Source organism: Camarhynchus parvulus, chromosome 5 (assembly GCF_901933205.1).
Source record: "Camarhynchus parvulus chromosome 5, STF_HiC, whole genome shotgun sequence".
NCBI classification, from domain to species: domain Eukaryota; kingdom Metazoa; phylum Chordata; class Aves; order Passeriformes; family Thraupidae; genus Camarhynchus; species Camarhynchus parvulus.
The window spans coordinates 7,550,889-7,563,333 of record NC_044575.1 but is presented as its reverse complement, the minus strand read 5'-3'; the positions used below and the strand labels follow the sequence as shown (position 1 = coordinate 7,563,333).

Below are 12,445 nucleotides of genomic sequence, written 5' to 3'. Positions count from 1 at the left end.
ATGTTTCCTAGAGCTGAAGCTTTTATGTTGCCTCAGTTAGACTCCAGAATCTAAATCATGTCTTTCATGGCTGTCTTCCTTGTAGTCTAAAAAAAACCCACCTGGAAATCAATAAAAAGCATATTAGGATGCACTGAAATTATCTCTCTACCATTGCCAGACTTGTCAATGCCAGTAACTGGGACAAAGCTGATTTAGGTCAAGGTATTTGGAGAGAAAGCAGATGTGATGCTACTGCAATTTGGGCAATTAGGCAAAGAGCTCAGAGGCTGGAATAAAAAAAGAGGATGGCACTCAAGGAGAATCAATCACTACCTTAAAGTCATCTAAAATTTATGCATTAGAGCTATGAGTGTGCCTTCTTCTCACAGCTCTGTCTCCATGTGAGGAGGGAAAGCCATGTGAGCAACGTGGCACTAAAGGAATTGTTCCTGCTAGCTGGGAAATGGAATTGGTAACCTCCAGCTGGGTTACCTGGTGCATGTTTGGCAAAACGCAAGGTTCTTTTTCCCAGGTTTATCTGCAGCATGTAGAATTCACATAGGCTGGCAAATTCAAGTATTCCAGGTTCTCCAGGGGGATGTGTGGCCGCTGGCAGGGAGCAATGTGCTGTCACACACAGATGGAGTCAGGCTCCAAAGCAAGGCAGCTGTGCCCACCCAGTCCTGGAAATGTTCCCCAGCCTTTGCTGCTTCCCAAATCCTGCAGTGGGAGTGCCTTTGGAGGTGCTGGCCAAGCAGGATTTGGTAGCCCAGCAGAGAGTCAGTGCTCAGGAGGGGCTGGATGAGGTGGGTGACATTCCACCTGTCTGACATTCCATCCATTGCTGGCCCTGGCCCTCCCCAGGCTGGGGATTTAGGATGAAGTTTTGCCACATGAGGGGCTCACAGGAGTCATTCCAACACCTGGGGTGGTTTCATCTCCTGTGCAGGGGGATGCAGGTTGCTGAGCACCTTGGGAATTTGGGCTCCTGGGTTTCCCTGAACCTGTCCATCAAGGGCAGTATCCAATTCACCCCGACAAAGCTTTTGGCAATTCCAGCTTTGTGGGAAATATTAGCTCTTTCTACAGTGCCTCCAAGTTTTAAACCTTTGCCTAAGAGCTTGGTTAACATTTAAACTCCATTCTACAACACCCAGATACAAATTTAATTTGAATTATAAGGGATTTGCATAACATTTGGTGTTTAAATCAAAGTTTCCCTCCCTTAGTTTTGGAAGCACATAGCATTTCTGCCCTTGGTGTGGGGCAGCACCATCTCTTTCTGTTCTTCTTAACAAACTATGTTACTTTTCTGATCTTTCCTTGTGTGCTTAAGACTTAGTTCACATTCCAAAATATTTTGCATAGAATCAAGCTCAGTGGGGCTTCACTGTTTGTTAATTTTGGGACTTGGGTTGCAGAGAAAATTTAAGTGGCAGGAGAACAAGTCTGCAAAATTGTGATTTTGGACATCTTTTCAAGTGATTCTAAAATTACTGTTGGTACAAATGAAGCTGCTGCTTTCTGACTGAAAATCTTGCTATGTTGTTGTTGCTTGGGCTTTGTTTGGCATTCGTGCTTTGTTTGTCTCGCTCTCTTTGGCGCCTGTGCTCAGGTTTGGGGCATGCTCATCTCCACAAGGCTCTTCTGCTGAGCTGCTCTGTTGGCACGAGGTTGTGCAGGTCTTGAGGGAAATGAAATGAAATGAAATGAAATGAAATGTCAGTATGTAACAGCACAGACTCTCCCGGAGCATCCCCCAGCTGACCATGGTGCTGCTGGCTCCGGGTGCTGGAAGGAAGCAGGTGACAGGTTTGGCTTCCTTCTGGCCACTGGAAGGCAGGAAGAGTCTCCAAAGGAGTTTCCAAAGCTTTGCTTGGATACAGAACCAGACTGTGGAGCAAATGTCCCCGAAGGAGAGGCTGCAGCATCTCTGGCTGCTGCGGGCTGGGAGCAGGGCAGAAGGCAAAGCCTTGCTCCGCTGCCCCTGCCTTTTGCTGGGAGGGTGTTCCCTCAGGACTGGCTCTCTCTGTAGCCAAGGTGGGGCCTCTTTAAAGAGCAGGAAATTGCCTCGTGCTCTGTGAGTCACCAGATTGTCCCAAAATAGATTTTTTTTTCCAAATTATTTACAAATAGAATCAAACCTAATGAAAGGTTTGTCGATGATTCTTATTCGCTGTGACAAAATGCTCTGAGGAATCTGCTGTTATCCTCGTCTGATGCTTGTTCATTCACCAAAATAAATCATTCCCTCTTAACAGAGGAGCTTTTTGCACTTGTACTCCTGCTTGAGAAGATAAAAAGTGGTTATTCTGTGTGGAGAGTAAGTAAATTAGAACGTGACTTGTTTGAAGTGGTAACAAAAAGCCTTATTATGAATTAATGAAGTTGCTCTTATAAACAAGTTTGTTTTCTTTAAAAAGAGCTGTGAAAGTTGTCTTTGGCTGCTTTTGTTGAGTTAATGTTGTGTAACACAGTATTTGTGTCTCCTGTCTGTTTTACATTACAATTGTGCCTATAGATTTGGATGTTCTTTTGAGGTTGTTTTAAACTAAGCATTTCCATGTAACTGTGCTGTGCAATGACTCCACCACTGATATCTCTTTTTGGGGTTTATCTTCAGCTTGGGAAGTCTGACATAAAACACTCACAAAGCTGCAGTATGGTTGGTGCAATCAGTAATTTTCTCAATTGAAATAGGACACTTGCATATCACCAGCTGACTGATGGGTATTTCTTCATTCTGATCCAACACAGAAAACATTTTTTATGTGAGTTTGGTTATTCTGTGTGTGCTTAGACACTGCTCAGGCCCAGACTTCAGTCCTCATTCCCATGGCCTCCAAATTAAATTTCCAAGGGATTCCAAGTTTAAGGCAGCCTCGTTAAAACTAACATGGCTTTAAGGAAGAATTATCTCCATCTGCTCTAAGATTAGGCTTTCCTGCATAAAGAGGGATGCATGAGCAATACATTTTTTTTAATATTGTTCTTAGAGCAGATGCATTTTCTGGAAAGTGACTGTATGTGGGAGGAGGAAATATAGATTATCAACACATGATGACAACACTTTCTGTCAATAGATCTGTGTAATCTCTGGGAAGGTTTTAACAGAAAATCATTGAAATGTACAAAACCAGGCAGTTTATATCCCATGTACAGGGTTTAATTTTAAATTGTGTTGCCTGACTTAGGGTGCTTACCTAATGTAAATGAATATTGGGCTGTATTATTAATGCTCATAAAGAGATCTATATTTTGATCCATATTTTAGAATTCTCTGCCTAATGGTCTTTAGTGTAGGTATGCACAGCTTTAAAAATAGAAGGGCTCAGCGTGAGAGCTTCTACCTCCTGTAAATACTTATCAAGTGGTTCATTCAGAATTCAAATAAAGATCCATTGTCCTCCCAGCGCTTGCATAACAGCACTGCAACTCCCCATTTGAAAAAATATGATATTTTTAGGGTGGAACACAGCCTCCTGTTTTCCTCCAGCACTGGGGTGGGAATTGTTTCATGGGTGTCTGAAGCCCTTCATCCCTTTGGGGGCAAGGTGTGCAGGTGGGCGCTGTTCCGAGGGCACAGCGGGAATGGCAATGCTGCCTCAGCTCCCTCTGCTCCCTGTCCCACGCAGCAGCACAGGAGGGGATGGAGCTGCTCCAGGGATGGGTCTGGCTTGGAAATGCATTCTGCCCAAAGGGGATCCTGTTCTTCCTGCTGCCCTGGAGGAGTTGTCCCAGAGGATCTGATGGAGGCAATAGGAGCCGATGGTGGCACAGGGCTGCCAAAAGGAGGCTCATCCAAAACTCATCAGCAGAGCAGACCAGCTTCACCCGCTCTGCTGCCCTGAGCTGGCCCAGCTGTCAGATCACAGTGGCAGTCTGTGATCCAGAGCAAAATTATCCTCTCAAGTTTTGATTATTTTTTCCCCTCTGGAGTCAATTTATCAGAAGGGTCTCGTGAAGCATCAGCGACTGCGCAGAGGGAGCAGCAAACTGGGATGCGGGTGACTGGCCAGCAGAGGAGCATGGAGGGATGGGAGTTTGTTTTCCCACTGCTTGAAAGAGCAGCTTGGGTCCCTTTCCCTTTCCCTTTCCCTTTCCCTTTCCCCTTTCCCCTTTCCCCTTTCCCATTTCCCCTTTCCCCTTTCCCCTTTCCCCCCACCTTGGAGCAGCCCCCAGCGGAGGAGGATGACTGGATGTTCCAGGGGAATGAGATGGAAGCAGCTCTGGTTGCAGTGGTTAAGCAGTTTTAGATTTTTGTGCATGGTTTCATCTGTGAAGGGCAGACATGCTAGAGAGGTTTCTTTACCATATGGGTGACCTCTAGTTTGCTATTTTTGGTCCCCTATTTTTGGTGCTGTCTATGTACCATAATTTATAGGCTATGAGAAGAAATTCAATATAAGAGGCATGTTCGCAAGATGAATAATGTAAAGGTACTCTCTGTTGCACTTCAAACTTCATTTTCATTTCACTGAATTTTAAACTAGTACATTTTTTTTTTGAGCATTGGAATGTGGGGAAAAAATAGTTATGGACTTATCTTCAGTGAGTTTATTTTAAGCAAAAAAGAAGCAAAACAGATGTGCACAGTTCATTGGATATTTTTTCCCTGAGAGAAGTTCAAACATGAGAAGCTTCCACGTCTTGCACCTGGCAGACATTGGACAAATTCATCTTAAGTGCCGCTGAATTGATTGCGGAACACTGCAGTTCAATCAACTGCAATAAAGTTAATTGAACCTCTCCAATGAAATGTGACTTAAACCAAAGGATTCAAAACAGGAACAGGTACTAATTAATGGAGGCCATTATTTTTAATAGGACAGGGTCCAAGGAATTGAGTGATGTTTAAACGTTCTGTGTAGTCTCATGAGGATGGGAGTCACTTACTTGCAACAGCTTTCAGGTTAGATATAAGTATGCAAAGTCCAAAATTTTAGATAAGAGTGCTAATTTAACATAGTTCTGCCTTTTAAATCATGCCATGGATAAGAGAGGAAAAGCAGCCCTTAACCCTGCTGCATTTTGGGGGTATCGGCTTTGATCCCAAAGTAATCCAGTGAGTTTGTACTTACTGGAAGAAAACAAGATGCGCATTTCCCTTTAGGGAGGTCAGACACTGGCATGGGGCCAGTCTTAGCTGGGTGAAACACAGATGAATGTATGACCATCTTTATAGGCTGGTTTGACTAAAGTTAGGCACACTAAAAAAAATTTAAAGGGTCTTTGAAGGACTGACAGCTGTTATGCTCCATTCAGGTTTTCAACTTTGTCATGTTATTAAAACATGTGTTTAACCAAGGCAGGACATTACTCCCACATATGTTTGTAGAATGCTGGGAAAGTAAAGGGAAAATAAAGACTATTTATGCTTTTGGTAGCTTTACACAGGAAAAAAATAATACAAACTGGTTACACCCAGGAGAGAAATTACAAAAAATAGCACTTGTTCTCAGAGGTTCTGGGCCTAACAGGAATAGCAGGGACAGGAAAACTGAGAAGTTCCAAGATGGAGCTTGGCTAAATGTTAAGAAACAAATTTTGTGATGCAGTTGCCATGACAACCAAAGAGTCTGGAGTTTATGATCTGAGATGCCTCTTCTTTCCAGTGCCTCTCAGAAATAGATGTTCCTGAGCACAACTGCAGCTTTGGTGCGACTCGTGGGGATGGAGTGGCTGAGCCCTTCCTCGACTGCTCTGCTGTCTCCAGGCAGAGACCACATCCCTCAGCATTTCTGCCACTGCTGGATCAGCCCAAGGAAAAGTCTTTGCCTGGCTGGGGCAGCCCTGCAGATGCCAGCAGGCTCCAGCAGGTCCCAGCCTGTCCTGCTGCCTTCGCCCAGAGCAAGCACCAGGCAGTGCCATCTCCCTTTGCCACGGGAGCTGAGGCAGAGAAGGCACAACATTCCCCATGTGCCAACAGGGGCAAAGGTGGTGGCAGGATGGAATCCAAAACTTCAGCACATTGTCTCTCCACAGCGTGTTTTCTTTCAGGCATCTCATATCTTGTTTGTGTGCCCCAATATCTGAGTTGATGCCAAGACATTTATACTGTAGCAAGGCTACGAATGACTTTGATGTTTTTCCCTTAATTCATATGTACTTTTTTTCAAATACTTTCTTATAATATTTCTTCTTCTGGAGAAATCCCATAAATGACAGGATTCAAGTGGGAAGTTGCCTCCTTTGATCACCTAGTCCAATTCCAGCTCACTGGCTTCATCTTTACATCATCCCATGCAGTAAGGCCACCAGGGCAGGCAAATCTATGAGCAAGTGGATTACTGCAAAAACATCATTAATGCAAGATGTCAGCTGGAATTTCCACATCCTTGTATCCCTGCTTCTGTGAAGCTTTTTGTTGGTTTTTTTTTTCATTTTTAAAGCACCTTTTAGATCAACAGAGTGCATGAAGCTTCTGAAGCATCTTTTACACCAAAGTACATTAAATGAGATATGGTCAAACACCCGTGGGAATTAGTGATGTTTTATGTGGGAGATCAGAATGTAAACAAACTTCCCATTTGTATTAGAAAATCTTCAGGAATTTTCCAGAGACTCTTCAAGGCCTGCTTCAGAAACTGTTGAAATAAATGAATAGTTGGAACCTGGTAGACTGAAGCCACTTGCTTCTCTCTATTTAAGCTTCTGTGGTGGGATGGGAATAATTGGGTTTGCAGAGGCAAATTCACAAATTAATTCCCATTATAGGACTCATTTATATATATTATATTATTACTTTCTATTTTAATCTAAGACACAGGTTAAAATCATGTGCTAGCTTTTTGAGACAGTGAATCTTGACATCATTTGTGCTGAAGTGCACTTTGTAAGCACATAAAATATCATTACACCAAAGCATCTTTTGGCTTTGGACCCTTTTAACTTGCCTCCTCCTGTGGATCTGTGGTTGTTTTTGCATTCAGACCTTTCCTGGGATGCTCAATAAGAAGTTTGCTGCCAACAGAATTTGCTCAAATTTACTTTCACAGAAGGCTTCCTGGATTCACTATGTACCCTTGTGCTGCCCATGAGCCCATTAAATCCAGCTTTAGAATGAATTTAGAAGATAAAATAATAGAGTTTTTGACATTAAATATGCTTGTCAGGTGCAAATCTGGGACATTTGTGCTGGTTTGTGCTAAATGCTGCTCCAGCCCCTCCCAGTATGGCCACAAGCACCACAACCCCTTGCTGGTTTTCAGTGGGTGACCCCTGGGTTGGCACTGAGAGCACAAATCACTTCCCCAAAAGTCTCTGGGTCACTGTGTCTTTCTTCCTCTCACATTGGAGTCTCCAGATGGGAAACTCTTACTGGCTGCTGACAGGCAGTGCCACGTGCACAGCTCTGTGGTTACTTGAAATGCAGAAGCATCGTTTGAGCCTGCAAAATCACTTGGGAGCTATTTATTTCCGCTGGTACAAATTGTGATTGCGTTTGTGTGTGTGAAATATTTATCAAAAAGGGTGAATTTTAAAAAGTGTGTAGGCAGGGGGTTGTAAGTGTGTGTAACGGGTTTGGGGGTTTGTTGGGGTTTTTTTTCCAAGTAGTTCAGTGGATAAGGAAGAGCCTCTGAGAAGCTCCTTCTGAGAGGATGTGATTCCCAACTTCAACCATTCTGCAATGGGCATCCCAAGCATAATGATGGAGTTCTGCCTATTTAATTGCTGTTAAAAATGACTGACTGCCTTTTCCACTGAGGGAATGTTTTGGTAGTGGAAGGATTAGGATGATGCATTGAAGAAATCAAGAATTTTTTTATCCTTTTTTTTTTTTAATTAATAGAACAAAGTCTGCAAAAATCTCTTTCTCTGGTAGTGGTTATATTTTTCCTTTTGCACCTTCCTACAGAAAGGCTGCCTTGGTGAATATGTTCTAGCTCATGCATTTGCCAGCTTACAATGTGCAGGTTATTTTACTATTATATTATATTATATTGTAGTATATTATATTACATTTTATTATATTATTTTTCAACCTATTGCATAACTGCATTTCAGGGGAAAAAAAGTTATCCAGCCTGTTTAGACTATTTTTAAAGACATTCATGAAATCATATTACTTCATCAATTAATTCTCTCAAAGTAATTCCCATCCCACTGCCCAGTAACCCGATGATGATAAAGGATGATTTTCTAAAATACAGAATTCTGAGGCTTTTCCCAAGAGTCCAGAGAGGAGAGAGGACAGTTGTTGAAATTGTGAGGTGTCCCAAAGGACAGTTTTCCTTACATTTTGTTTCTTGCATGACCAGATTTCATTGATGTAGCATAGACCCAGCCTCCTCACATGTCTATTTCTATTTTCACTTATTTACAAAGGACATGGCAGAAAAATGTTTTGTGGAATTGTAGAAGGAAAATAAGAACCTCAGGTTTTGCAGTGAAAGATTGCAGAAAACATGCAGAAAGATTGGGTTGAAAAAGAGGGAAAGACACAAATTTGTGCCTGCAAAACAACTTTACTTTTTGTTTCTAGAGCTTCCTTCCAAACTCCTAGCTGCTAAAACAAAAAGTAGTTTTTGAGTGTTTTAAACAGTGGGATTACATTTAATACAGAGAACACAGGTGATTATGACATGAATTGGCACAGTTGGAATAGATACCTGCTTTACTGGTTTACAAACTCCCCTTTGCCAAAGCTTGAAGTGGAAGTGGAGAGAGATTTGCCTCAAATTACTCACACCTGGAAAAGTTTTGCTGAATAAATCAAACTAAAACTGTCAGACAAACCTGCTTGAACTCTGGTGTCTCACTGCTTAACAACCCTTCCTGCAGACTTTTGGCTTCTGGATGAAATATTGAAGAAGGGTAAAAGAAATAATGTCACTTATAAGCTATTGACAATTCCCAAGTTATTACTTTGTAATCATGCTCCAGTTTTACCCCCTGAGGTGCTAAAGACTGTGAAGATGAGGTTCTGCTCTGCTGGTTCCATGATTCTTTTGTCCTCTAGTATTTCCATAGGACTCTGAGTTAAGGAACCTCCAGCTCTCCTATCAATATTTTTATTTTATTTATTTTTGGATCAATCTTTTCATCCCAGCTTTTGTAGCTGTGCCTTTTTAACAAAGCTGCTATAAACAGTCATTTACAGGTTCTGTTTCTGAGGCAGCTTTAAAAAAATGTGTTGTATATATTTGCTCCTGCTCTAAATGTTAAATATCATTGCACAGAACGATGGGAACAGATGGGATGCTGCATAAGCTGTTTATCATATTACACATTTATCACTTTACACTAGTGAAGTGTACATGTGTTTGATTAATATTGACTTTTGATTTATTTGGAGGGCTCTATTTTTTGACAGCATTAGGGATTACATGGTAATCCTTACTGGCTTCCAAGCTTGAAATTTAATTCCAGTAAAAACAGAGTGGATGCATTCCATAATTCTTAATTACATTATTTTTTTTCCTATGAAAAAGAATTACCTGGTTGAGGCTTTAATACTGGAAGGAATTCAGAAGAAAATGGATAACGCTTTTTGCTTCAGTGTTTTAGATTAAATTTAGATGCCATTGGTCCACCTAAATAAATATCTCTTGGAATTAAATACCAGATGCTAAGGAGGTGTAAAATAAAGCAAACCAGCAAGAGTCCTATTTAAATCAATATTCTTTTATACCCTCCACCTACAGAATGAGAGAACTTCGTCTTTGCCTGCTCAACAGGTCTGGATGTTCAGCATGTGTTCCACCTACGTCACAGTGCCTGGAACCAAAAAAGCATCTCCAAAAGCACCCTGAGCTCAGGCACAGAGCACACAGCTCGTCCTGGAGGCTCCCCACTGCAGCACTCTGCTGAAAAGATGGTTTACCAATGCACTGCTTCATTAAAATGCATTTTGGCTCAGCTGAAGCCTGAAAAAAGGGAAGGTTTTCCTTCCAGACAATGGATGGGAAAATGATTTCAGGTTGGAGTGGGGCGGCTCGTGCTGTTTGTTCTGCTAAACAGCAATAATATTTAATGAGAGACTCTGCTCTGAACTGTAAATCCTTCAGAGTGTGAGGTGCTCAGCCTGTCAGAATAAATAGAAGAGGCTAAAAACACTTACTTTGAAAATGACTGTTCATTTTGGGAGGCATTGAGTGATCTCAGTGAAATATTACTGAGTCAGTGGAATTTTGGAGAGAGATCAACTTCCCAGCATGTATCCTGGCAGCAGCTCTTCCTCCATTCCTCAATATCTTTTATGTTCAAATAGCACAGGCAGCACTTCAGTCTTACATGTTGTCATCATTCAAATTTCAGATAACTTTCAATGACTCCTTATAGATTGAATGAATAAATAAATTACTTTTAGCCGTGCTTATTTACAGTTTTTATGCCTCTGCTTTCTTCTATGTCTATTAATTGATATTATGGAAAGACAAATCCAGCAAAAAGGATGATTTAGCACTAGAAATTACTGATAGTATATATATATATATATATATATATATATTTTATTTTTTTTTCCCCAAGCTAAGTGTTGCAGTGCAGTTTGAAGTATAATTGGCATGACCACAGTAACTGCTTAGGGCTTCATGTATTTCACTCTTCTTTTTCCATGGACACTCTTTGGGCCTCCTATGGCCCTGCTGCCTTTACTTCCAGGACAGGAGATCCTTCCAGAAACATGTAGAAGGAAAATTCTAGTCATTGTAAATAAAATAAGTAAAGTGCAGGATTTGGTTGAATTTATTTAGATGTGCATTTCCCAAAGGATTAGTTTTGTTTTCTGATCATCGTGTTAGCTATGCACTGTTCCTTAATTACATATTTTCATTAAAAGACAGTAACTAGAAATTCTGTTTCTATCTGTTCCTTCCACGTTCTTTTTATAAAAATGATAGAACAAAAATTTTCTGCATTTTTGGTCTAAAAGACTCCTTCCTTTCTGTGCAGGTTAATAATGAGAATGTAGTGAAAGTTGGCCACAGGCAGGTGGTGAACATGATTCGACAGGGGGGCAATCACCTCGTGCTGAAGGTTGTCACAGTAACCAGGAATCTTGATCCAGATGACACAGCAAGGAAGAAAGGTACATTTTTCTCTCTTCCTCATGGACTCTTCTGCTCTTCCTTCACAAAAAACCAAGAATGGGCATGAAATTGCTGTTTTCTAAATTCTGATTTATTAGACTTTGCTTCTCAATTTTGAAATGCCCTGTTCTTGTTTAATTTGGAGTGATTTAATTCTGTTGGGTTGGACATTAACATGTGGCCAAAAGAGCAATATTCTCTCATCATGCTTGGCATTAATCTTTATGAGTTTTTCACATGCATATGTTTGAGGGTCTTGTTGTGAAATTTCTTGCAGTAGTAAGAGAGGAAAAGCACTCAGAAGAGATGATCTTTTATTAATTTCAAATGTCCTTGAAATGGGGGTAGTTTAGCAGTGTTTCTCACCCACCCATCAAAAAAAACACCATGAAAACTTCACCCCAAAAAAAGAGGAAACAAAAAAGGAATTTACGCTGTTTCCTTCACCTTAGATGCCCCAGAGTTTGGTTTATCAGCTATGCTGGGAATTCATTAGGCTCTCATAATTATCATTAAGCAGGAAAGATTGCTGCTGCTCACTGGTGCTCCTTGCAGCTGCAGCACGCTGCTGAAAGTTCCTGTTCCTGCCACAGTGCCCTGAGTTCTCACTCACACACACCTGGCTCTTCAGCACGGGGCAGGTGAGGAGCTGGCACTGCAGGATCCCTCCTGCTCCACGAAATTAAAACTTTCTGGCTGTGCTGGAAGTGTTTTTCACCTCCACTGCTTATTAAAAATAATAATAATTAAAAACGAAACAAAAGAGTGAGACCAGCTTGTGGGGTGGAGGGGAAAGGCTGTATTAAACAAAATCATGGTCCTGCATTATATTTGGCTTGATGGAAATACTCTTCACACATTTTCAACCTTTTTGCCTCTGCCTTTTGGAATGTATCATATTGACCTTAAATGTAGTGACAGGACAAGAGGCAATGCTTTGAACTGAAAAGCAGCAGGTTTAGGCTCAATATTAGTGGGAAATTCTTTACTGTGGGGGTGGTGAGGCCTGGCACAGGGTGCCCAGAGAAGCTGTGGCTGCCCCGCTCCTGGAAGTGTCCAGGGCCAGGATGGATGGGACTTTGAGCAACCTGGGACAGTGGAAGGTGCCCCTGCCTGTGGCAGAGGGGTTGGAACGAGATGATATTTTCTGACCACCAGAAATATTTGTTACCAGCATGCTAAAGCACAGGTGGTAGTTTCTGTGCTGGATTATTGCCTGGATATTTTAAGACCTTGCATATTCTGAGGATCACCCATTTCCCTTAGAGTGACCTTAACAATTCAAATCCATTTGAATGTGCTTTCCAGTATTTCTCAGATTGAACAGTTTCGTCAAAGATTAAATTAATCTGCCAGAGATTGGCTGGTGCCCAGGAGGTTTTTAGCCCTGCGTGTTTCTCAGAAGGGGCACCACTGCTGCGAGGTCCTTT

The 12,445-nt window shown here is 41.6% G+C and overlaps 1 protein-coding gene across 2 annotated transcripts in view; it reads left to right on the top strand.

The window, feature by feature from the left end:
- SHANK2 (SH3 and multiple ankyrin repeat domains 2) overlaps nt 1-12,445 on the top strand; it is a 276,013-nt gene that overhangs the window by 228,563 nt on the left and 35,005 nt on the right. For both annotated transcript variants that reach the window (XM_030949872.1, XM_030949873.1), the window contains one exon: nt 10,879-11,014. In XM_030949872.1, coding sequence (XP_030805732.1) covers nt 10,879-11,014 — 136 coding nt within the window. The remainder of the gene's footprint in view (nt 1-10,878; nt 11,015-12,445) is intronic.